Below are 19,873 nucleotides of genomic sequence, written 5' to 3'. Positions count from 1 at the left end.
CACCCACCTCGAGGCTTGGACACTTTGATGGTGGAGCTTGCCTTTTTCAATCGCGCTGAATGAAGTGTGTAGATCCGTCGTCTGCTTGAACGGCTACGTATGTTCCTGCTCCGAATCGAGTCACGCAGTCCATATTTGCATATCCAGACAATCGACGAGCAAGCGTCTGGAAGCCCAGACAGCGACTACATCCATGAGTCTGCAGTACAGAGAACTTGTCGATGCCGCAACGGATCTTGAGTCCCCGCGTCGGCAGAGATGACGAGTGTTGTCGGCAGCTTGCCTCTCGACCTTGTCGGTCGACTGTCAAATATCAAGGATTGTCCCCGGCATGAGAGGAATCACGCGGGGGTTGTGGTCGGCACGGCCGGATCCACCGACCTGTTTTCTCAAAATGTCGAATATGCCCCGACGTAGGATTACTGAGGTTGAGATTGAGATTGAGGTTCATACAATCGAGGTGAGTTGAATTGCAGTAAGGTATTATAATGAGGTGCCTTAGACGTCGAGCTGGTTGGAGCAGGTCCACTGGGCGATGAGCTCTTGGCGGTAGGCGTGGACGTGGTCCTTATTGTACGTGTAGCGGTGGTTGTCGCAGTTGCCGCGGCAGCCCGAGCACGTGTCTTGGTGGCATGGCACGCCGTTTCGAGCGCACTCGCAGTCTACGATCTCATATATCAGAACTTGTCGCCAGGTGTCGGTATCGAACCTTCGGTCGCGCAGTTCTTCTCTTCGGCGGCCAGCGTCTTGGCGCGCATCATGAGCTCGGGCTTGCTCATGTGCGCCGTGTCCACGTCGCGCTCGTGCAGCCACGCGACGAGCTTCTTGATGTGCATCTTGGACACTTTCTTGACGAGGTCGCCGCACGAACACCCGCAGTGCTCTACCACACAGTAGCAGTGAGTCCAGCCGCCATACCACGAGGCTCCTCTTCTACCTTCACGCGAGGTGCGAATGAGCGCAAACTCGCTCGCTTGCTCGTGGGACAAGGTGGCAAAGACGTGCGCGTCGCAGTCGTCGTTCGAGACTAGATGGACACGTGAGTTCAATCATTGGATGGTGGGAGGGTAGCCTACTCGAGAGGCGGCGCTGACGCGCGTTGGTCGTCGACTTGGCCGGCGCCGTGTCGAGCGAAGCGTTGGCCGCCTGCCACTCGTCCTCGGCGGTCATGAGCACCTTCTTCCGCTCGCGTTCCGTGAGGCGTGCGACGCGCTCAAAGTTGGACTTGGCCTTTTCCGTGGCGGAGACGACATTGTCGACCGAGCCCAGCGAGACGTCGCCGACGTGCTTGCCAAGGCCAAGCGCCCACGCACCTTCGCTGGGGACAGCGCTTCCGCCACCCGGGCATCGGAGGAACTCGCGCGCTTGGACGTAGCCCCACGTGACCATCTTGCCACCCATCGACTGCGACTTCAGCTTCGTCTTGGGCGGTGACGGAAACGCGTCGTCGCTCCAGCTGTGGCTGCGGCTCTTCTTCTTGTTCTTCTTGGTCTTGGTCTTGGTCGGCGACGGCTTGTGGGGCGGCGAGGCCGGCGCGCTCGTTGGGAGGCGCGGCGGCGTCATCGGCGCCGAGAGCGGATGGAGAGGCGGCGTCATCGGCGTCGCCATCGGCTTGGCTTGCGGCGTTGCTGGCGGTGTTTCGCCCGGCGCGTGCTTCTTGGCCTTCTTGGACTTCTTCTTCTTCTTTTTCGGCGTCTCTGGCGTCGCCGGGCCCGACTGCGCTATCGACGCGACCTCGTCGACTTGGTTGTTAATCGCAGGCGTCGGCGTCACAGGTGCGGTGGCCGGCGACGCAGTAGGCACCGGCGTTGTTATCCTGTCGGGCGATTGGGTCGGGGTCGGATGGCACTCGGGGCGGTGGCTCGGCCACGCGCCGATCTGGCATTCTCGGTTGCAAAAGTAGACTTGACGACATTGACCGCATCTACACCTTGCGAACGGCGCTTGGCAAAAGTAGCACACGGGCATGCGGGAGGAAGGCGTAGGAAGATGGAGAAGGCAAGCTTGCGAATGATCTCTTGGGCGCTGGAACATGCAACGCTGCGACATGTGCTGCGGGCTTAAATTCGCCGCTTTGGATTGGCCGAAAAAGTTTCTTATTTCCACCACTTCGAACGCACGCTGGATACTTAATAAAAATAACTCGCCTTTCCATACAAACGCAAGAGATTAGACACCATTTTTTAAAGTGATGCAATGTACGGTTGTACATCACGTAATGGATGGTATCCAAATACAAAAACCAAGTAGTAGGAACGTACGAAAGAATGTACGAGCCCGACCCACCGGGTGCAAGAGAAACTTCTCGAAAGCGCCCCGCGACGCGTGGCACAACAAAAAGGCTCTTAACGGCACGCACGCAAGCCAACGTCGCAACGGGCGACGGCTCGGACAACAAAGGTTGTCGTTGGCAACTTTATTTGCCGATGGCGAGTAGACACCATGGCGCCACACAAGTGCACGCTCACTACTGTCACTACGATACACTGTACGGTGGGCGTATAGGCGCGGTCGTCCGAGATGCCAAGAGGGCAGGCGTGCGGAGCTTGGTCTGGGTGCCAGGCTACCGGCGAGAACGGTGCTGAGGCTGGCGTCTTTGCGGCCGCCTGCACGCCACGCAACGTGCATGTAATGTGAATCAGCTTGAGGTTGGCGACTGCAGTATCTTTGCGCAGCAACCTTGCAGTTGAACGTACGTCTGTGCTACTCAGTAGCAGCTCGCTACAGCAGTTCAAGACGAGCGGCGTCGCGGCAGGGACGAGCTTGGACCGGGTACATGCATGTATCCGCGAGGCGCATCGTTCCTCGCGAAGCTTCCACATCCCGGATCCCCGATGTGGAATTCTCTGACGTGGCACGGGGTGGCACGGTTTGCATAGTATCCGGATATCCGGATACGTGCGCGGATTCGTTCGCGCGTACCAGGTGCGCGATCTTTTGGCCGAGCCACTTTGCCACAACGTCATGGAAGCGCTTCGGACCATTGACCTCGCGAGGATCCGCGAGACCCTGCGCGGCCCGGAGGCGAAAGCACCGGCAGCGGTCGCCAGCGAGGTGTGTGCAGTGGCGACAGTCGAGGACCAATACACAATGCGGTAGGTGTGCGAGCGGCTCGGTTTGGACCCGACGCGGACGCTCCACGATCTGCTCGTCGAGTACTTGGAGCACGAACCGCCCAAAGCCAGCACAAAGACGGCGCCGAGCGAGGCCGATGATATGCACCAGGACGAGGTCGCGCGCCACGAAGCCCGTGCGGCGGGCGTGGCGTCCATCGTGCAGCGCGTCGTGCAGCACGGCTACGTCGACGCGGCCAACCCGGTCGTCGACTTGTTCGACATGGAAATGTTTCTCAGCCGGTTGCACGAGCTACGCGCTGCGTTCCCGCCGTTCTGGACGCATGCGCTGGCCATCAAGGCCAACCCGCTGGCGGGCATTTTGCGCCATGCGCAGCCACTCGTACGCGTTCGACGGCTCCTTCGGGCTTACACGGTTGAGTAGGGTTTTGGCTTGGAGACAGCGTCGTACGCAGAAGCCATGCACGCTCTGCGCTTGGGCTTTCTGCCCGACAAGATCATCGTCGACTCGCCGTGCAAGACGTTGGCCGAGCTCGACAATGTCCTCTCGCTCGGCTGTTACATCAACCTCGACAACGTGGCGGAGATCGAACACGTTGCGCGCCTCTTGCGCGAGAAGCCGACAACAGCCAAGATTGGGCTGCGCATCAACCCCGTTGTCGGCGGCGGCACGATTGCAGCATCGAGTACGGCGACGGCGACGAGCAAGTTTGGTTTGATCTGGACACCCGAGACCAGCGACCGCCTTCTATCGCTCTACAAAGCGCATCCCTGGCTTCAAGGTGTCCACGTCCACGTCGGCTCCCAAGGTACGACTCGTGCAACGACAGTGTGTCCCAACTGGCAGCAAAACCAGCAACGATTAATTGCTCTATTAGGCTGCGCCCTCTCGCTGCTCGTGGCCGGCGCCAAGCGGGCCGTGGCCTTCGCTTCGTTCATCAACAACGCGCTCGGTCGGCGGCAAATCGACGTCATCGACATTGGCGGCGGTGTGCCCACGAGCTACGACGGGCTCAAGGCCGAGCCTGTCGCGTACGCCACGTACGCGTCGCTCTTGCGCGCCGACGTACCAGGTGACTTGAAACCTTGATACATATCCCTCTCCAATGCTCTGGATGACAGAACTCTTCTCGGGCGACTACCGCGTCATCTCGGAGTTTGGTCGAAGCGTCTTTGCCAAGCCCGGGGTGACTCTGAGCCGCGTCGAAGCCGTCAAGAATTGGCAAGGTGCGACGCTCGACTCAAGCGGCTCTGGGACGTTCCTGTAGGTCACACGGTTGCGATTCTGCACTGCGGCGCCAACCAGTTTTTGCGCTCCGTGTACCTGCCGAGCACGTGGCCGATGGTCTACTCGGTCTTTGCGCACGACGGCTCCATCAAGCGGAACGGGCTGTTCGTCGCGCAGGACCTCGCGGGGCCGCTCTGCTTTTCAGGGGACGTGGTCGCACGCCAAGTGCGCTTGCCGCAGCTCGCAGCCGGCGACTATGTCGTTGTCCACGACACGGGCGCATACACGATGGCCATGTACTCGCGATTCAACAGCATTCCCGCGCCGGCCACGCTCGCCTACACGCCGACGTCCGTTGCGGTCGTCAAGGCGCGCGAGTCGCTCGATGCCACGCTGGCGTTTTGGGGCAACGCGTCTGAGGACGTGCAATGGCTCCCGTGTACGAGCTAGTCGACGCGGCTCGTGGAGCACCCACTGAATGCATGTATTTGTATCAAGATGTCAACTCCCAGCATCAAAGCATGAGCTTGTGCGTACTTGAACTTCGGCCCATGGAATAGGAACCGAAGATTCGGTGATAGATCTTCGGGGATGACCAGTGATAGCGCACCGGGAAGTATCAATGTTTCAAGTTGCAAGCGTGGACAACATGTCTTTTTTAACAGAGATGCTGTGCCCAAGAGGGTCGTCTATTCGAGTCGTGCGGTTGGTGGCTTACATGAGCGAGATGAGGACGTCGGTGACGGTCACAAAGACGAGGAACGCGCCGCTTTGGATCCGCGTGACGCGCGTCGCGTCCGTCTGCACGTAAAACTCGCGCCTATCGTCGCGTGAATACAAAGCGAATGCTTTATAAACACGTACCGAGCGTCGTGGATGGCCGCCATGTAGTGCGAGAGCATGCGGTCAAACTCGGGCAGCTCGGCCGCCTGAAACCCGAGAATGAGAGGAGAGTCGAGACGGCGAGTGAGCGATGGAGAGCGCACCTGGGACTCTTGGAGAAGCGCCCAGTCGATCGAGTCGCGCGGTGGAATCACGGGCGGCGGCTGCGCGATCTGGACGTCCTTGGGGATACCGGCAAAGTGGTACATGCACCGGAGCTTCTCCGTGAGCTTGAACGTCCACTCGTACTCGGAGAGCGCTTTCTGACGCTGCTTGGTGTGCGCCTTGGTCATGTGCGTCGTCTACGCCACGTCCATGAGCGTAGCCATCAGCAGAATGCGTACGTGGTGGTCCAAGAGGTCGTTGAGAAAGCTCTTGTGGACGCCGCAGATATTGAGGTACAGCTGCTGCATCTCGGCCTCCGAGAGCGCGCCGTCTTGGTTGCTGTCGAGGACCGCAAAGTGGCCTACGCACCGTGAGGCTTTCATAGGCGAATGGCGGCGTACGTTCGAGCCACTTTGCCGGCGTGCCCAGCGCGTAGAGTTCGAGAAGCGCGTGCACGTCCGCACTTGCGACGATGCCTGTGCTGTGGTATAGGAACAGCTCGTTTGTATCGGAATGGTGGGATACCGTCGTTGTCCTTGTCGAGCTGCGCAAAGTACCGCTTGATGTCCTGGCACTTGACCTTGGTGTACAGGTAGTGCATGCCAAGCACGGACGATGCGAGCTTTTCGTTCGACAAGCGGTTATGATCAAAGAGCTTGGGTTCGCCGCCGCAGGCTTCGTCTTGGAGCGACTGCAACTTGGCAATGACATCGTCGATACGGGCTTCGAACGCAACCTGGGCTGCTGCGTGAGCGTTAGAGCACGTGGGGGCCATGTACCTTGTCCAACGTCGCGTCCTTGTCAGCGAACGTATCCCGAAGCCAGCTGATAAAGGCGTCGTCTATGCTCGCTCCAGGCATGCTCCAAGATAGACTAAGGTACCTTGGTCAATCGGGCAGGCGGCTTCAAGCGTCTCGACCGCCCGCTGGGCGTTCTGCATCGCCTTGATGTCCATCTGGTCGTCTACGCCGACGCCATGAGCCAGAGATAGCGCGCAGTGTCGGTACCAATGATCGTTGTCGTTAGCTTTTCCCACGGCGTCATCTCCTTGGCAAACTTGGCCGGCGTCTCGGTAGGCGCTGCTGCGGGAGCAGCATCAAGCGTCGCAGAAGAGAGCGTCCGCGAGGCCATGGCCGGTGCCAGGCGGCGCAGCGCGCGGCTGCCCATGCGCAGAGGCCCGCGGCCCAACGTCGACGCGAGCATTCTCAGTGTGTGTGAACCAACATTTATCGACGCGGTTATTGGCTTCCTCTATAAACCCATACTGCATACGAAATCAGAGGTTGCATGCGTGTCAAGCCACACGAGCTTGCTGCGGGTGCGTAGGCTCGCAAGCAGCGACCTGTCCTCAAGACGTAGACAACAAACGACAATACATCCAAAGCTAGCGTCGGCTCAACATCCAAAGATGCATTCAAGTGGTTGAGAAGCTACGGCGCGCGATGCAACGCGTGGACAAGCCGAAGCACAGCTGTGAGCGTCTCGGCGAGGCCGTCCAGGCGGGCCTTTGTCGCTGCCTCTAGCGTCAGAAGCTCGCTCGATCGCCGCGCTGCGAGCGACGCCTCGAGTACTTGCAACCGATCGTTGAGACGCGCCGCGTCCAGCCGCATGCGCTACACGCCACTGGAATCGATGCGTGATACAAAGCCGGAGCTACCTCTTCCATATCGTACAAGGACGCATCCACGTCTTGCGCGCCAGTGTTCCGCGTGGCCGTCGCATCAGCCACGTCGTGGCGCAGTTCCCGGAGCTGGTCAAACACCGAGCGCAGTACGTGGTCGTGGCGTGTACGCGTAGCGTCCATATCTGCCCAGCGCGTGGTCGCGCCAACCACCGCTTCTACCATACCATTCCGTACGATATATGCATCCGTGTATGTACCTCGGAGCTGGTCGTCGGTGCGTTGCAGGCGGTCGCGCACATGTCGCTCGAGTTCGCGAAGCTGGCGTTCGTGTTCGAGTACGACCGCGTCCAGCTTGGCGCTCAGAAGCGCGTTTGCTTGCTGCACGATGAACTCTTGCTGCTGCGCAACGTCGGCGTTCGTGCGTCGGAGGCGGCGCTGCAGCTGCTCGAGGGAATCGCGGAGGCCATCGACCGTCTGCGCGAGTACGTGGCAGTCTACTATCGTTTTGCCATACGCCTCGAAACAAAAGCTCATTCTACCGCGCACATGGTGTTCGAACCGAAACTCGAGCCGGTCGAGTGCGTTGCAAAGCTCGGTGCGGCCGTCGATGCAGCTCTCGTGGACCATGTGCAGCTTGTTGTGCATTTCACCGTGGAGCTGCCCGACGTCGTCCGAGAGCAGGCTCGTAAGCTTCCCGAGCCCCAAGCGCGTCGCGCTCATCTGTGCCTGGAGCGACGCCATCGGCCCCACCGGCTCCTTTGGCGCCACCACCATTTTTGTCGATGCAAAGATATGGGTTTCGGTTACTGCACAATATCGTGGTTGGAGTTGTCTTGAGTCCAATTTTGGCAACCGCCACCGCATGGCACGGGACGTCGGGTCCGTGAGTCGCTTTGCGACGCAGCTCTTTGCGTCGCCCGAGCGCAAGCCGAGCACGAACCGGCTCGGGTCGATCGCCGCCATGGCCCGAGGTCTACCACCCGGCAATCATGGCCTCAAGAAGAAAGTGCAGCCCGTCAACTTTTCCCGCTTTCGTGCACTTGAGAGCCGCGTCGGTGAGTGGCGCATGGACAGCGCGTTTCGCCAGCACAACGTTTTCGTACAGCTGCATTCCATTCGCGACGTCGTGGGTGCCATCATCGATGCACGATAGATGCTGGTCAATGCGATGTTTGGCCTCGCGCTTGCGATCGCCGAGCTCGAGCTCTCTTGGAACGACCCGCACAATGCGCCGCCGCCAGCATCCCACGAGGCGTACGTCCTTGGCGCTACGCAGGTATCGGTCACCCGTTTGTAGCGTGTCGGAGACGCTCCGCAGCACAATTCTGAAGGGCATCATCTCGCTCTCGACGCTACTTCTGCTCGGACAGCTCGTGCGCCTCCATCAAATGCTGTCGCTCGAGAAGAAGCTCGTGTGGGGCGAAGGCCTCAAGATGCGCTACTGGACGAGCGAGATGACGCTCCGCGCGCTTCTCGAAGGGCTACTTTTGGCGATCCACCCTGTACGTACCGATGCAAGCGTATACGTTGCACGGCGCAACTGTTGTAGCCGCCGTACACGAGCCTCAAGGTGCTCGAAGCCGGCGCCATCTTTATGCTGCTCCGCTTCTACCTCGTCGTCCGCGTCTTGCGCGACCACTCGATGGTGTACCGCAAGCGCAAGGACATTGTCGAGGTATCCGCCTCGTCGCCGCTGTTCTGCCGACCAATGTTGTAGCAACACTTTCAAGCGACGCCGGCGCCGCATTTCAACTGGTGGCTCTCGACGCAGATCATGTTTCAGCACGCACCAGGCGCAGCGCTCCTCGCCTTTACGACTTGGTGCATCGTTGCGTTCGGGCTCGCAACGTACTTTAGCGAGCGCGACGCAAACCCGAAGACGTTTACGCTTGTCAATTCGACGTGGTATGTGTACACGGCCTTGCTCACGCTCGTACGTGCTCCGACTGGTATCAACACGCGGTATCGCTCGGTCTCTAGGATTTTGAAGAGTACACTGTGTCGACCGACACGGCGCGCGTCATCACGTGTCTTCTCATCCTCGCGGTATACGCTGCGAATTGGGGATTTTGCAGTGTCAATTCACCACGTTTGGTGCTAGGGCGTCGTGCTCAATACGCTCGTGGTTGTCGCGATTCTGGACAATATTTCACTCGATGCAAAAGGCAAAATTGCGCTTGCGTTTGTCTATCGCGCCGAAGCCCACGACGCGATCCGGGCCGCGGCCGGCTCGTTCATCGTCACGTGGCTGCGCTGGAAGCGCGCGCAGCGCACGCTCTTGACCGCCGCCGAGTGGCGCAGCCACCTCCTCAAGGTCACGCGCGCGCTCGACACCATGCGCATTGCGCGCTACAAGAAAAAGCTCACCGAGCAAGGCCTCGGCGACCCGGTGCTCGACAAGCTACAGAGCCTCGACGCGTGGATCCTCCAGATCTGGGCCAAGCTCCACACGGACGGCTTTGACCTATCACAGCGAGAGGCGTCATGGAGGCCAGCACCGCGGCTACAAACATCGCGCAGTCTCGGGACCGTGCGCGTGCCAATCGCTGCTCGTTCACCGAGCCCCCCGATCGACGACCGACGACCCAGCGCTGAGGACGCACCGAGTGCGGCGGCGGTCGAGAGCACTGACGTTGTGCGCGTTCGGCTCAGCCAAGAGCGCGTGCAGCGGCAAAATGAAGAGATCCTGCGCACACTGCAAGACATGTTGAGTCGTAGCTAAGCTCCAAAGAATAGCACTACGTTATGGTATATAACCCAACAACGTGGCACGCGTCCGAGAAGGACAGCGTGTACATTGTTAAAGGGCCGCAAGACGCAAGGCGACAGCGTCGCCGATCGCGAGCGACGACGTCAGTCCTGGCGACTCGATGCCGAGAAGATGCACGAGTCCCTTCTTCGCTCCGTCCTACAGCGTCAACGTCCGCGCACGGTACGACAACCAACTAGCGACGTACGCGGATGCAAAAGTCGGCGTCCGGGTCGCCAGGCCCAACGATCTTGGGGCGAATCCCGCTGTAGTCTGGAATGAGCTCGGCGTCTGTGACGCCTGGCCAATAGTCGCGGATGCGAGCAGCAAATGCCGCCGCCTTGTCGGGGTTGACCTGACAAAAATGTCACTGGTATGTTGGAGACAGCACGCGTCACCTGGTAGTCGATGGCGGAAACCCACTCGACGTCAGGGCCGAACCGGACGTTGCCGTCGAGGTCGAGCGTGGCATGCACGCCAAGACCGCCCTTTTCAGGGACAGGGTAGATCAAGTGCCTAGTCCAAAATGTCGATATCTCGTGCGTCTTCCGAGTCGAGTCTACTGGAATGGCACGCGGGCAACGCCGCCGAGCTTAAAGTACGAGCCCTTGGCAAACACTGTCGGCTCGGCGATGCCAAATGGCTGTCGTGTGCCTGCCCATTCGAGTGCTTACTCCATGTCGCTCGAAAGAAAGAACCGGAACCTTCAAAGAGCGCTGCGAGGCGCGGGGCGCCTAGCCCTGCAGCGTTGACGACTGCGTCGCACGTGATGACATCGGTGGCACTCGGGTCGTTGGTCGGGTGCGTCACCACGTCAAACGTGCCGTCGGCGTTGGCGCGCCCACCAGCAACCGTGCAGTTGAGTGCAAAGTCGCAGCCATGGGTCTCCGCGTCTCCTACGCATGCCATGGCATTCCCATATTCTACAGAGCGTGTACCTTGCACAGCAAGCATGAACGCGTGCGAGTCGACAATACCCGTCGACGGCGACAATAGCGCCTACGCAACACTCGTTGGACGTTTGGCGAGTCATTCAGCGTACGCCATGGGCCACGACGTCGGGCTCGAGCGCATGCACGTCCGAAGCCGAGAGCAGGCGGACGTCTGTGACGCCGTTCGCGTTCGCTTTGGCCCGAAGCGCGTGGAGCTGCTGCATCTAACAAGCAAGATCGCAATCGACGGCGCATGGCTGTAGAACCTACTTGGTCGGCCGACGACGCCACGACGAGCTTGCCGCAGCGCTGAAATGGCACGTGAAAGTCGCGGCAAAAGTCGTACATGAGCTGTCTGCCTTGCACGCAAAGCGCCGCCTTCTGGCTCTGCGGCGCATAGTACAAGCCCGCGTGGATCACCTCGCTGTTGCGCGACGAACACTCCATGCCAATGGCTAGGACAGAGGTGCATGAGCGGGCGCAGCATTCGCTTTGGAGGCTACCGGCGTGCTGCTCGAGGACGATAACCTGCAAGCCGCGACGCGCCGCAGACCGAGCGACGGCGAGGCCCACCGCGCCACTGCCAATGACGGCGACGAGCTTGGCGGACGCCATCACAATCGAAAATGACGTCGCCAGCTTGGCCAAAAGACAGTCCGACCTCGACGGTGATTGGCCCGCCCTGGGTGCGGATCGAAGCAACCAACTTGGCAAAGTCACTCCGACGTCTGCCCAAGAACAACACGTACTAGAGTATTGCAGTATGTGATAGAGATAGCATAGGTCCTGGGGTTCAATGACGTCACCGTCGACTGCAAGTGCGTCTGGCAACGGAGCCTACCACATCTGGCACCGAGCCTACCACATCTGGCAACGGAACCACTCCAGCCGCGTAAAAGAACCTCGAGCACCCAATCCCACGCGGTCGCCACTCGCCAGGGTTGATCTCTGTATGGGCCCGTGTTGCTTCTTGCAGTAAAGAGCAGTGGTGCTACGTGTCCAACCGATGTCTCGAGTTCATAGCCCGCAATGGTTCTGCTTTTCGACCCGTTATTCACTCGGTTACACAGTACGGATGGCTGAAGACCCGGTGAGCCCATTCGGCGCGGACGGTGTCTCTCGCGAGTCGAGTGTGTCGACGTCGTCCAACGATCATGGCACCACCGAGGTTCGCTCGGACCACTGTCACTCGACGAAATGTGTGGTAGGCGGACGAGGCGGTGCGTCGGCGGGCGATCGCGACGAGCCCCGCCGCCCTTCGGCGTATCGCAGGCGACTTTGTCCAGCAACTGCAGCTGGATGCGATTGTTCGCAAGGCCAACGAGCAGGCGCGGGCCGCCGGCCACAGCATTGGCAGCGTCCGCATCAGCGACATTGAAGCGCGCATCGGCCACGTGGCGCTGGACCCGATTTACCGCCGCAAAAACCTCCATGTTGGTGTCTTTTCGGAAGGTGCCCACGCTCGAGGCTATGATAGATCCTGCTCAATGGGCTCTTTGGCCTCGCCCTGTCGCTCGCTGAATTGGTCGTGACATGGTCCTACTCGAGTCGCGTCGTCGACCCCGACCTTGGCATGTCGGTGCTGCGTACAAGTGAACTGTCATTATTACGGGTGCTATTAGGGTGCCACTGACGGTGCCAACCGCGTCCAATATCATCAAGGCCGTCATTTCCATCTCGAGCTGTCTCCTCGTGCTGCAGCTGATCGACCTCTACCGGCTCTTCTACGCCGAGCAGTACCGCTGGGAAGCAAAGTTCGTCGAGGGCGTCCGGGCGACGCATCCGCCGCACGAGAAAATGGTCGATTCGGCGCCGACGTTGTCGGTTGTTCAGGCAGCGTCGAGCGCCCTTCGTCGGTGCCTCTTTGATACGGGGCTGCTCTGGCGCGGAAGCCTCGAAGTGGGGCTTGTCCTTATCCACCCCGTACGACTCTACGTCAATATTCGGAGTGTGCAAAATTCTTCCGTGGTGTAGCCGCCGTGGGCCGACGCGTATTTGTACCAGTCGGCGTCGTGTCTAATGTTTTTTCGGCTCTACTTGCTCGCGCGCGTGTACCGCGACCACTCGACCGTCTACCGCAAGCGCCAGCTGATCCTCGAGGTATTGCACAGCGCATTTCGCGACTCGTTGGACCGACATCCTGCGTAGAATTGCTTTTTAACCTCGACGAGCCCGACGTTCAACTGGTTTTTATCGGTCAAACTCGACTTTGGCAAGGCGCCGCTGCAGTTTATCCTCGCGTTTTACCTCTTTGTGCTCGCGACGCTCTCGACGTCGGTGCATGTGTTTGAACGCGTGTATCAACCAGAGGCCTTTTCATTTCCCAATGCGATTTGGTTTAGCTTTTGTACGCTGACGACCCACGTAACTAGTCGATGACATACTGTGTCATGATCCATGGTGATAGGGGCTCCCCGGCACGGACCCGATCTCTGGAAATGGTTACTTTGTCACGTCCATCATGCTCGTCCTGGTAGGCAATCAATCGATTCGCGCATTTTGAAACAAAAATTATGCTGGGAGTGACTCTAGGGTATTGCGCTCGAGACTATGGTCGTGGTCGCGATTCTGCACAACTTTGGGTTGAACGAGAAAGGCCGGCTCGTGGCGCGGTACATTCAGCAGCTCCTCGCGCAACAGCGGCTGCAGACGATCTCGGCCAAAGCGGTCTGGTCGTGGTGGCGCTGGAAGCGCGTGCGCCATAGTAATGCCGCGTCCGAGGTAGGGAATGTGTGCAACCGATTGTGGACAAGTTGTCTGGGACGTAGGAAAATGCACGCCGCTTCAAGTTTTGGCAGTCGCTCGAGCCGTTTGGCAACGCCAACGAAGAGCACCACTTGCTTGCGCAAAGCGTCGGCGACCCAATCGTCGACAAGCTCAAGCAGCTCGAGGCGACGGCGCAGCGACTGCGACGCCGTATGGACGACTGCTTGCACGCATGCACTTGCGCCAATGAGCCCTCGAGCGCCGATCTCCAAGCGATCCGCGACAAGAACGCTGTACTCGAAGCTCAACGCGAAGAAATCGCCTTTCTCTTTGCCCACGCCACCGCGTCACTCGGTCGGCAGCAAGGCACTGCCAGCGCAGAGTAAGCGACCGCGCGTTCGTGGACATTGTGTCTACACTGCCAGTGATATTGGCGTCCAGGAGCAACTCTTCGTGGTGTTGTACATTCTCTTGTCATAACGATACTATGGAATCGCCATACCATGTTGGTCGACATATATTACTCCGGGCCCAACTGGGCGCGATGCGTCCTCCGTGACTTCAACATGCACTTTGATATCCGGATAAAGTGATAGTCCGGATACACTGACTTGATCAAATTCAGTCCCACGATAATTCAGCGATAGTATTCGTCGAGAAAGTCACCGGGATCATACTCGTCCGCTCCCTTCCTGCCCGCGCCCATGCTCGTGCTTGATGTAACATCAGCCAACGATTCATGTGGCGGGCTAAATGCCTTGACCTATAGTCGGCAGTGCTTGTGCACCAACTGGGCGTAGGGTACATCACGCAAGTTGGTATCGCGCCAAAGTATGTTAAAAAGGAACGGCAGTCGACATTAAAGCTTAAATACACGGAGGACGAGGACGGATAGAAGCGAGAGCGACTTAGCCCTGGAGATCGACGCTCATGCTGCGGTAGTAGGACGAGTCGCGGGTGGCGTCGATCGAGTCGCGGAGGCTGCGCGCACTCTTGCTGCGCAGATGGCTCTGGCGCACGACGTTGTTACTCTCGTCGAGCTCTTCTTCGTTCTTGTAGATGGCGCTGAGCTGGCCAAAAATGCGCGCGTTCGTGTCCCGCTTGTTGCTGTGGGACGGCGACGTGGTCGGCGACGCCGGCGCTTCAAGGAACGCGCGCACGCCGTGGGCCATCGAGCACGCTTCGTCGACGTCGGACGTCAAGCCTTGGGTGGCCATGAGGATCGTCTTGAGAAACTCTTGCAGCTCTTCGAGGCGCGAGAGCGCGAGCGACCGCGTGTTGAAGAGCTTCTTCTTCGGGAAGGATTCGATGATGCCAAAGGTCTGAAAGTGCGTCGAAACGTCGCACACAGTCGTGGCCGAGACCGCTTGGATCGTCTTCATGAGCTCGTGGAACTCCGAGTAGCGGCGCGCAATGTACCAGACGTCGTCGCCGTGGTGCACGCGAATGACGTAGACAGTGACGCTGTGAAGGACGCCGACGGCGACGACCTTGGCTTGGATCGGGCTAATGCTTTCGACAAAGACGGCCATGCTTTCTTCGTACAAGCAAATTTGGGGAATGGTGCCCAGATTGCGCGCTGCTTTGGAAGGTTCAACCAGCCTTTGCCACGGCAACTTCGATCCAACGGCCGTTGGATTGGTGCTCGGGGGATTACATCGAAGTTCGAAGCTACCAGCGTGGGACATGCACGCTAGGCGCCTGCGACACGCGGTGACGGCGACATAAACGATCGAGGAGCCGGTCTCGTCGCCAAAGACGCGGGCCATGCGTGGGTCCCAGCGCCGTGTACTCGGCGCCAGATCGTAGGACGACGACTCCCGGTACCGGTATGTACAATTTGAGTAGCCCAGAGACATACAGCAGTCCGCCAGTGCAAGCTCCTCGTTGCGAGCCATGTGGCGGACGCTGTATGAATTATCGCGTTGATGATTGGCTCTTTCTTAGCGCTGCAGCTGGTTTCAGCCAATCAGAACAACTTGGACGCGGGCGTGTGCTTCTGATCGGGCCGCACCCAGCATGACCCGTTCATGCAAGGTGAGGGAAGGATGCTAGATTCCTTCGCGAGCGGAAAATGTATGTGGCGACGTGGCGAAGGGACGGTCTTTGGCAGCCGCAGCCAAGGCCGGAACGCAGCTGCCGGAACGCAATCCCAGCACGCAGGACCTGACGCAGGACCGCACTTCAAAAATTTATTTCCGAGTTGGACGCCCACCTAATCATCTTCCGAGTCGACGTGAGCGCCAACGACCCGTAATCGTGCGAATCACCACCAAGTCCAACGGGCAAGAGCGGAACAAGACGTGGATTGGCCAAAATCATCTTGGGTGATAGCCAATGAAACGCAGTTTGTGTCGTCCTTTCTTGCGATCTTCGCTCTTCGGCAAATGTAGTTTGCGCCGGCGCAGCCCGCTGGACAAAGTCAAAGTTTAGAGTGCATCGAGATATTCCTTCATGTAGCTCTACGAAGCAGCGCAGGTGCGCGTCGGATGCATCGTCTCTTGTTTGATCATGCACCGTTGTTCGTGGATTCTCGAGGCTTCTTGGATCCGCGAGACGCCAGAACGTCCATTGAAGAAGCCACCAGTGCACGGTCCGGTAATTTTCGGCGCCGGTTTGTACCGAGCTCGGACGACAAGCCAAATTACGTTCGCAAAGCCGGTCTCCTAATCCCAGTCGTGTCTCGTGAGCGCCTTCTGTGCTGCTGAACGGTACCGATGGATGGACGGCTATGTGAGCGATTACGCAGGCGGGCAGTTGCACTCACTGGACGCAATATTGGACCATGATATTGGACGAGACATGCGACTCAGATCCCCGCGTCGATGCTCGCGTGTCGCTTTCTGTCTACGGCTAATACACCTTCTATGCTCCAATCGTATGACCAAGCGCCCGACAAAAAAGCCGCGGGCGCCAAGATTTCCAATATTGGAGCGCGGGATACCGCTTGGGATGGCAAGTAATAATGTCGTCGTACTCATGTGCTTGGCGCTAGTAGTACCTCAGAGACGCGACCGCAGCGCGCCTGGACGAGCACGACCCAGCGTCGCATTAGGAGATTACGGTACCGGAGGCCTCGTCCCATGTCCCCACCTTGTCCACGTTGTGTGCCGTTGCTCCCTTTGATGGAAGCGGACGCTGAGATTCTCTTTCTTTGAGACTCAAGCGCGTGTCATGTGCGACACCAAGTATGCACAAGGCAGAGTCACCAGCACAGGCTACATACAGACCACCCGTCGCGACAGAGCCAACCTTGGCAACGCCAAGGCCAAGTGAAGAAGAGAAAGGGCCCTCGGCCGACCAAAGCAGGCGTCTTGTTGTCCTAGGATCGCATTACTGCGCAGGGTGGAGAGGTAGATGGAATGGGCCAAGACTTCGTCAGCGTTGCTACTAGCACCTTGCTCGTCACTTGGGCAACACCAAAGCCACGTACCGTTCACGACGCCACATGAGTAGCCTTCCAGTCGCGTTGAGTCATAGGAAACAGCGTTTGAGCGTTGAGCATGCCAAGGCGGCGAGGATAGCACGCATACGCAATCAAGATTTAGAGGTATGAAGCGAGCGCTCGACGTATCCGAAGCGGAGTCGACCCAGGTCTGGGCCAAGGCGCGCAGCGACCTCGACAAGCTCGGCGAAGAGGTCCTCTCGTACCTCAACGTCTAGGACCATCAGTGGCCAAGGCCGTGTGCTGCAAGACAGAGACGAGCCTGCAAACACTGGTGGCGAAGGCTTGGGCTCAAGTGGACACCGACTGCTCTCCACAGCTCTCACCAAACACACGAGATCCTCGTGGCTCGAGCGCAACTCGATAGACTCGGAATCGGTCGGCAACATGCCAGTGTCTCAACAAAGCAAGCTCACGTAATATTCAAGTTGTCCATGACGCCAGTCTGCCCACAGGCGACGGATCCTACATGCTGAGGCTCGCGTCCATCTCTTCTTCCTTCGTCTCTTCGCGCTGGCGGCCATTGCGTTCGTGGTACTAGCACAAAAGACTCGGTCTCTTTCTTCCACGCATAATAGAGCTCTACCTTTTGGAGCCAGTAATACTCACTCGAGTGCGGACCGCCCATGGCCATGGTGATGGCCTGCGACTGCAGCAGCTGGTGCGAGAGTGACATGGGCTGGAACATCGACTCGCGCAGCGTCGCGCTCTCGAGCAGCGAGTCGCCCATGCGCAGCGACTTGTCCATTTCTTCGCCGCGGAACCGCGTGAGGTCGGCGGCCAACTGCTCGCCTTCGGCCGGGCCCATCCAGGACGGGTGGTTGGCCTTGAAGTTGAGGAACGAACTCTCCATCTTGGGCTCAGCGCCATATGTACCAAAGTCAAACTCGGCGTAGCGACAGACCGCACCGACGCCCGGCAGCGTCGTCGAGTGGTCGTGGCAAAATGCAATTATGTCGTCGGCCAATGGCGGCAAGGCGAGGCAGAGCATGTACGGCGTCAAGAGCACTGATACGCACTCTTCGAGGAAGAGCACGGCCTTGTACGGGAAGAGCGTGAGCAGCGCGTCACGCGTCGCGTACGTGTGGCAGTGCCTACAGCCATCTCCGTATCAATGTATCAAGTAGCACCCAACATACCCCTTCCACTCGGGCGGCGAATAGTGCGTCTCGGCGGCAAGGCGCGCCATTGCGTCTTCGCAATTCTCGCCCGTCATAAAGCGGGGTGTCGCGTGGAAGGTCCGTGCGAGCGCAAAGACGCCGGTCGCGACCGTGAGGTACCACAAGAGTTGGCGCTGGCCGAGCTCAACCTCGAGCAAAATGCTCTCTTCAACAACACTCAGTGCGACGAGGACGCCCATGATCGAGCCGGCGCAAAACGAGACGCCGGTCGCGAGGATCGACACGACGCCCGCCGGGAAGAGCGCGAGGTACGCCTCTGCGGCTGGGTACGCTTGGCCCATGCGCGTGTCAAACACGTGCGGTAGCTCGTTGTACTCGCGAAAGGTCCACATCGCGAGCGGACTCCACCGGCGCGCGCTCAGGTACGACGTCTTGTGCAAATACCACTCTTGCGTCGAGAGAAGGAAGAACTGGATGACGCGGAAGAGCAGCAAGAAGGGCGTGAGCACAAGGTTGATGACGCCGACCGTCACGAGCCGCTTCTCCAGTGCCTTGGCGTCGCGGAGCCCGAGGTGGCCGCTCGCGTCGAGAAGGTGGTCAAGCACGCACACGTGGAGGTTCCACTCCATGTTGCGCGAGAAGAGCACGTGCGACGACATGGTCGGCAGCCAAGCGGGCAGCGGCAACGACACTTGCAGAAGCGGCGAATTGAGAAACGCAATGAGGTAGTTTTCCTTGCGCATGATGCGCCGGGCCGCGTCGAGCGGCGTCGCGAGCAGTTGCGGGTCGATCTGCAGCTCGTATGCATCCGCGGTCGTGGGCGCGGTCGCGGCCTTACGCGAGGGCAGCAGTGCACGCACTTGGGCGAGCACCTCGTCCCACTTCATCGTCTGCACTTGGCGAGCGTCAATGCACAGCTTCTCCGTGTAGAACGTGTGCATGTCGAGCGCGTCGCGTGCGCTGGAGGCGAACGCCACGAGCCGCGTGACCCAGTACATGAGGAAGAGCAGAAAGTAGAAGAGCACAATGGTCGCAAAGAGCGACCGGCGCATGTCAAACGTCACAAACGCCGAGAGCGGCTGCTTGCACCCGACGATCTCATCCTGGTTGCAGTTGGCGAGGCTCGACCAGTCGAGGCAGCCAAGAAGGAACGTCGAGAGGCAGACGGTGAAGAGAATGTTGAAGAGCGAGACGAGCTCCTTGCATACGTAGCATGCGACGCCGCCGTGGTAGTAGTAGTTGTACAGACCCGTGAGGAATGCGTCGACGTTCTCGACATGGCCGTGCGCATCGGGCACATGGCGGCCACGCGATGAGACGCTGCTCTTGATCGCGGCCAGCGACGGCATGTTCAAGTGGCGCCGGAGATCCACGTTGCCCGACGCCGTCTTTCGGCGCAGGGACGGGCTGTCCAGCGGCTCGTACGTCGGCGGGCGAATATTGTTGCGCAGCGGTGAGCCAAACTTGAAGAGGTTGAGCGTGATCGGCGGCGCTTCGGCCGCGGGCGGCTGGCCGTGCAGCTCGGCCCAGAGCGCGTCCGCGTCTTCGGCCGAGCGCGACCGGTTCTTCAGCGGGGCAGCGTCAGGCCCGAGGAGCGGGCGGTACGCAGCATGGGGGTCGTACTCGCCCTCGGCCTCTGCTCGCTCCATGTCGTCGAGGAGCGCGTCGTTCATCCTCCAAGATGCGCCCGAAAGGCCTTTTTTCTCGGTGCGGAAGTTTCGCGATCAAAACCCTCGATAGAAGCACAACTGGATTCTGCCCATTTGTCCCAAATTCGAACCTGGGTTTTTCGAAAGGGAAAAAAGGTAAATCCCACTACGACCATCACTCCCCCGACACCCAGATCGTAGATCTTCGTTGTGAAGGCCATCGAAGTTGCGACAACATGTACGCTCACATAGTTGTGGTGGTGGCGCAACCGAGGGTGGTGGAACGGCAGTGGGAGGCTTGCTGGATACGAGGTGTGGGATATCGCACCCCGGAAGGCCCGGAAGGGTGGGGTTCCGG

At 59.4% G+C, this 19,873-nt stretch overlaps 9 protein-coding genes across 9 annotated transcripts; 3 read left to right on the top strand and 6 right to left on the bottom strand.

Annotated features, from left to right (window-relative positions):
* Positions 1-414: 414 nt before the first annotated feature.
* On the bottom strand, positions 415-2,003 carry SDRG_03618 (hypothetical protein). Its single transcript, XM_008609254.1, has 4 exons — positions 1,077-2,003; positions 938-1,027; positions 710-883; positions 415-662 (listed from the first exon to the last, which is right to left on the bottom strand). The coding sequence occupies exons 1-4, from the start codon at positions 1,966-1,968 to the stop codon at positions 499-501; spliced, it is 1,320 nt and encodes a 439-aa protein (XP_008607476.1). The 5' UTR covers positions 1,969-2,003; the 3' UTR covers positions 415-498.
* Positions 2,004-2,867: 864 nt separating this feature from the next.
* SDRG_03617 (hypothetical protein) lies at positions 2,868-4,850 on the top strand. The gene is made up of 6 exons (XM_008609253.1): positions 2,868-3,054; positions 3,100-3,456; positions 3,499-3,883; positions 3,953-4,147; positions 4,197-4,301; positions 4,343-4,850. The coding sequence occupies exons 1-6, from the start codon at positions 2,965-2,967 to the stop codon at positions 4,750-4,752; spliced, it is 1,542 nt and encodes a 513-aa protein (XP_008607475.1). The 5' UTR covers positions 2,868-2,964; the 3' UTR covers positions 4,753-4,850.
* Positions 4,851-4,886: 36 nt separating this feature from the next.
* Positions 4,887-6,500, bottom strand: SDRG_03616 (hypothetical protein). Its single transcript, XM_008609252.1, has 9 exons — positions 6,297-6,500; positions 6,172-6,252; positions 6,069-6,130; positions 5,815-6,025; positions 5,691-5,765; positions 5,529-5,650; positions 5,289-5,486; positions 5,167-5,231; positions 4,887-5,122 (listed from the first exon to the last, which is right to left on the bottom strand). Exons 1-9 carry the CDS (start codon positions 6,490-6,492, stop codon positions 5,017-5,019), a joined length of 1,116 nt encoding a protein of 371 aa, XP_008607474.1. The 5' UTR covers positions 6,493-6,500; the 3' UTR covers positions 4,887-5,016.
* A 179-nt stretch (positions 6,501-6,679) lies between these two features.
* SDRG_03615 (hypothetical protein) lies at positions 6,680-7,713 on the bottom strand. The gene is made up of 4 exons (XM_008609251.1): positions 7,453-7,713; positions 7,171-7,407; positions 6,947-7,128; positions 6,680-6,902 (listed from the first exon to the last, which is right to left on the bottom strand). Exons 1-4 carry the CDS (start codon positions 7,685-7,687, stop codon positions 6,720-6,722), a joined length of 837 nt encoding a protein of 278 aa, XP_008607473.1. The 5' UTR covers positions 7,688-7,713; the 3' UTR covers positions 6,680-6,719.
* Positions 7,714-7,775: 62 nt separating this feature from the next.
* Positions 7,776-9,635, top strand: SDRG_03614 (hypothetical protein; the record flags this gene model as incomplete). Its single annotated transcript, XM_008609250.1, has 7 exons — positions 7,776-8,012; positions 8,067-8,167; positions 8,211-8,415; positions 8,463-8,588; positions 8,631-8,846; positions 8,894-8,959; positions 9,015-9,635. The coding sequence occupies 7 exons, from the start codon at positions 7,776-7,778 to the stop codon at positions 9,633-9,635; spliced, it is 1,572 nt and encodes a 523-aa protein (XP_008607472.1).
* Positions 9,598-11,209, bottom strand: SDRG_03613 (aminobutyraldehyde dehydrogenase; the record flags this gene model as incomplete). The annotated part of the gene is made up of 9 exons (XM_008609249.1): positions 9,598-9,821; positions 9,871-10,017; positions 10,061-10,178; positions 10,226-10,316; positions 10,367-10,558; positions 10,601-10,661; positions 10,705-10,818; positions 10,865-11,049; positions 11,098-11,209. The coding sequence occupies 9 exons, from the start codon at positions 11,207-11,209 to the stop codon at positions 9,714-9,716; spliced, it is 1,128 nt and encodes a 375-aa protein (XP_008607471.1). The 3' UTR covers positions 9,598-9,713.
* Positions 11,210-11,667: 458 nt separating this feature from the next.
* Positions 11,668-13,815, top strand: SDRG_03612 (hypothetical protein; the record flags this gene model as incomplete). Its single annotated transcript, XM_008609248.1, has 9 exons — positions 11,668-11,762; positions 11,803-12,027; positions 12,072-12,169; positions 12,217-12,517; positions 12,569-12,694; positions 12,743-12,958; positions 13,002-13,067; positions 13,127-13,315; positions 13,363-13,815. Coding segments are annotated over 9 exons (1,640 nt in total), but the record flags the coding sequence as incomplete, so codon positions are not given.
* Positions 13,816-14,115: 300 nt separating this feature from the next.
* On the bottom strand, positions 14,116-14,853 carry SDRG_03611 (hypothetical protein). Its single transcript, XM_008609247.1, has one exon. The coding sequence runs from the start codon at positions 14,830-14,832 to the stop codon at positions 14,209-14,211; it is 624 nt and encodes a 207-aa protein (XP_008607469.1). The 5' UTR covers positions 14,833-14,853; the 3' UTR covers positions 14,116-14,208.
* A 2,286-nt stretch (positions 14,854-17,139) lies between these two features.
* On the bottom strand, positions 17,140-19,609 carry SDRG_03610 (hypothetical protein). Its single transcript, XM_008609246.1, has 3 exons — positions 17,885-19,609; positions 17,332-17,839; positions 17,140-17,282 (listed from the first exon to the last, which is right to left on the bottom strand). Exons 1-3 carry the CDS (start codon positions 19,537-19,539, stop codon positions 17,211-17,213), a joined length of 2,235 nt encoding a protein of 744 aa, XP_008607468.1. The 5' UTR covers positions 19,540-19,609; the 3' UTR covers positions 17,140-17,210.
* Positions 19,610-19,873: the final 264 nt, after the last annotated feature.

Source organism: Saprolegnia diclina (genome assembly GCF_000281045.1).
Source record: "Saprolegnia diclina VS20 unplaced genomic scaffold supercont1.8, whole genome shotgun sequence".
Lineage (NCBI taxonomy): Eukaryota > Oomycota > Saprolegniomycetes > Saprolegniales > Saprolegniaceae > Saprolegnia > Saprolegnia diclina.
This window is presented reverse-complemented; position numbering and strand designations above follow the sequence as displayed.

Excerpts from the sequence above, each read along its gene's own strand:
- SDRG_03618 (XM_008609254.1), bottom strand. The coding sequence starts at position 1,968 with ATGCCCGTGTGCTACTTTTGCCAAGCGCCGTTCGCAAGGTGTAGATGC. Across the intron at positions 884-937 it reads CATTCGCACCTCGCGTGAAG|AGCACTGCGGGTGTTCGTGC; the intron begins GTAGAAGAGGAG and ends ACTGTGTGGTAG. Across the intron at positions 663-709 it reads GAAGAACTGCGCGACCGAAG|ACTGCGAGTGCGCTCGAAAC; the intron begins GTTCGATACCGA and ends ATGAGATCGTAG.
- SDRG_03616 (XM_008609252.1), bottom strand. The coding sequence starts at position 6,492 with ATGCTCGCGTCGACGTTGGGCCGCGGGCCTCTGCGCATGGGCAGCCGC. Across the intron at positions 6,026-6,068 it reads AGGACGCGACGTTGGACAAG|GTTGCGTTCGAAGCCCGTAT; the intron begins GTACATGGCCCC and ends GCAGCAGCCCAG. Across the intron at positions 5,232-5,288 it reads CGCTTCTCCAAGAGTCCCAG|GCGGCCGAGCTGCCCGAGTT; the intron begins GTGCGCTCTCCA and ends CTCGGGTTTCAG.
- SDRG_03617 (XM_008609253.1), top strand. The coding sequence starts at position 2,965 with ATGGAAGCGCTTCGGACCATTGACCTCGCGAGGATCCGCGAGACCCTG. Across the intron at positions 4,148-4,196 it reads CTTGCGCGCCGACGTACCAG|AACTCTTCTCGGGCGACTAC; the intron begins GTGACTTGAAAC and ends TCTGGATGACAG. Across the intron at positions 4,302-4,342 it reads AGCCGTCAAGAATTGGCAAG|GTCACACGGTTGCGATTCTG; the intron begins GTGCGACGCTCG and ends ACGTTCCTGTAG.
- SDRG_03611 (XM_008609247.1), bottom strand. The coding sequence starts at position 14,832 with ATGGCCGTCTTTGTCGAAAGCATTAGCCCGATCCAAGCCAAGGTCGTC.
- SDRG_03615 (XM_008609251.1), bottom strand. The coding sequence starts at position 7,687 with ATGGTGGTGGCGCCAAAGGAGCCGGTGGGGCCGATGGCGTCGCTCCAG. Across the intron at positions 7,408-7,452 it reads GTTCGAACACCATGTGCGCG|ACTGCCACGTACTCGCGCAG; the intron begins GTAGAATGAGCT and ends AAACGATAGTAG. Across the intron at positions 7,129-7,170 it reads CACCGACGACCAGCTCCGAG|AAGCGGTGGTTGGCGCGACC; the intron begins GTACATACACGG and ends ATGGTATGGTAG.
- SDRG_03610 (XM_008609246.1), bottom strand. The coding sequence starts at position 19,539 with ATGAACGACGCGCTCCTCGACGACATGGAGCGAGCAGAGGCCGAGGGC. Across the intron at positions 17,840-17,884 it reads TCGCCGCCCGAGTGGAAGGG|GCACTGCCACACGTACGCGA; the intron begins GTATGTTGGGTG and ends AGATGGCTGTAG. Across the intron at positions 17,283-17,331 it reads AGTATTACTGGCTCCAAAAG|TACCACGAACGCAATGGCCG; the intron begins GTAGAGCTCTAT and ends CTTTTGTGCTAG.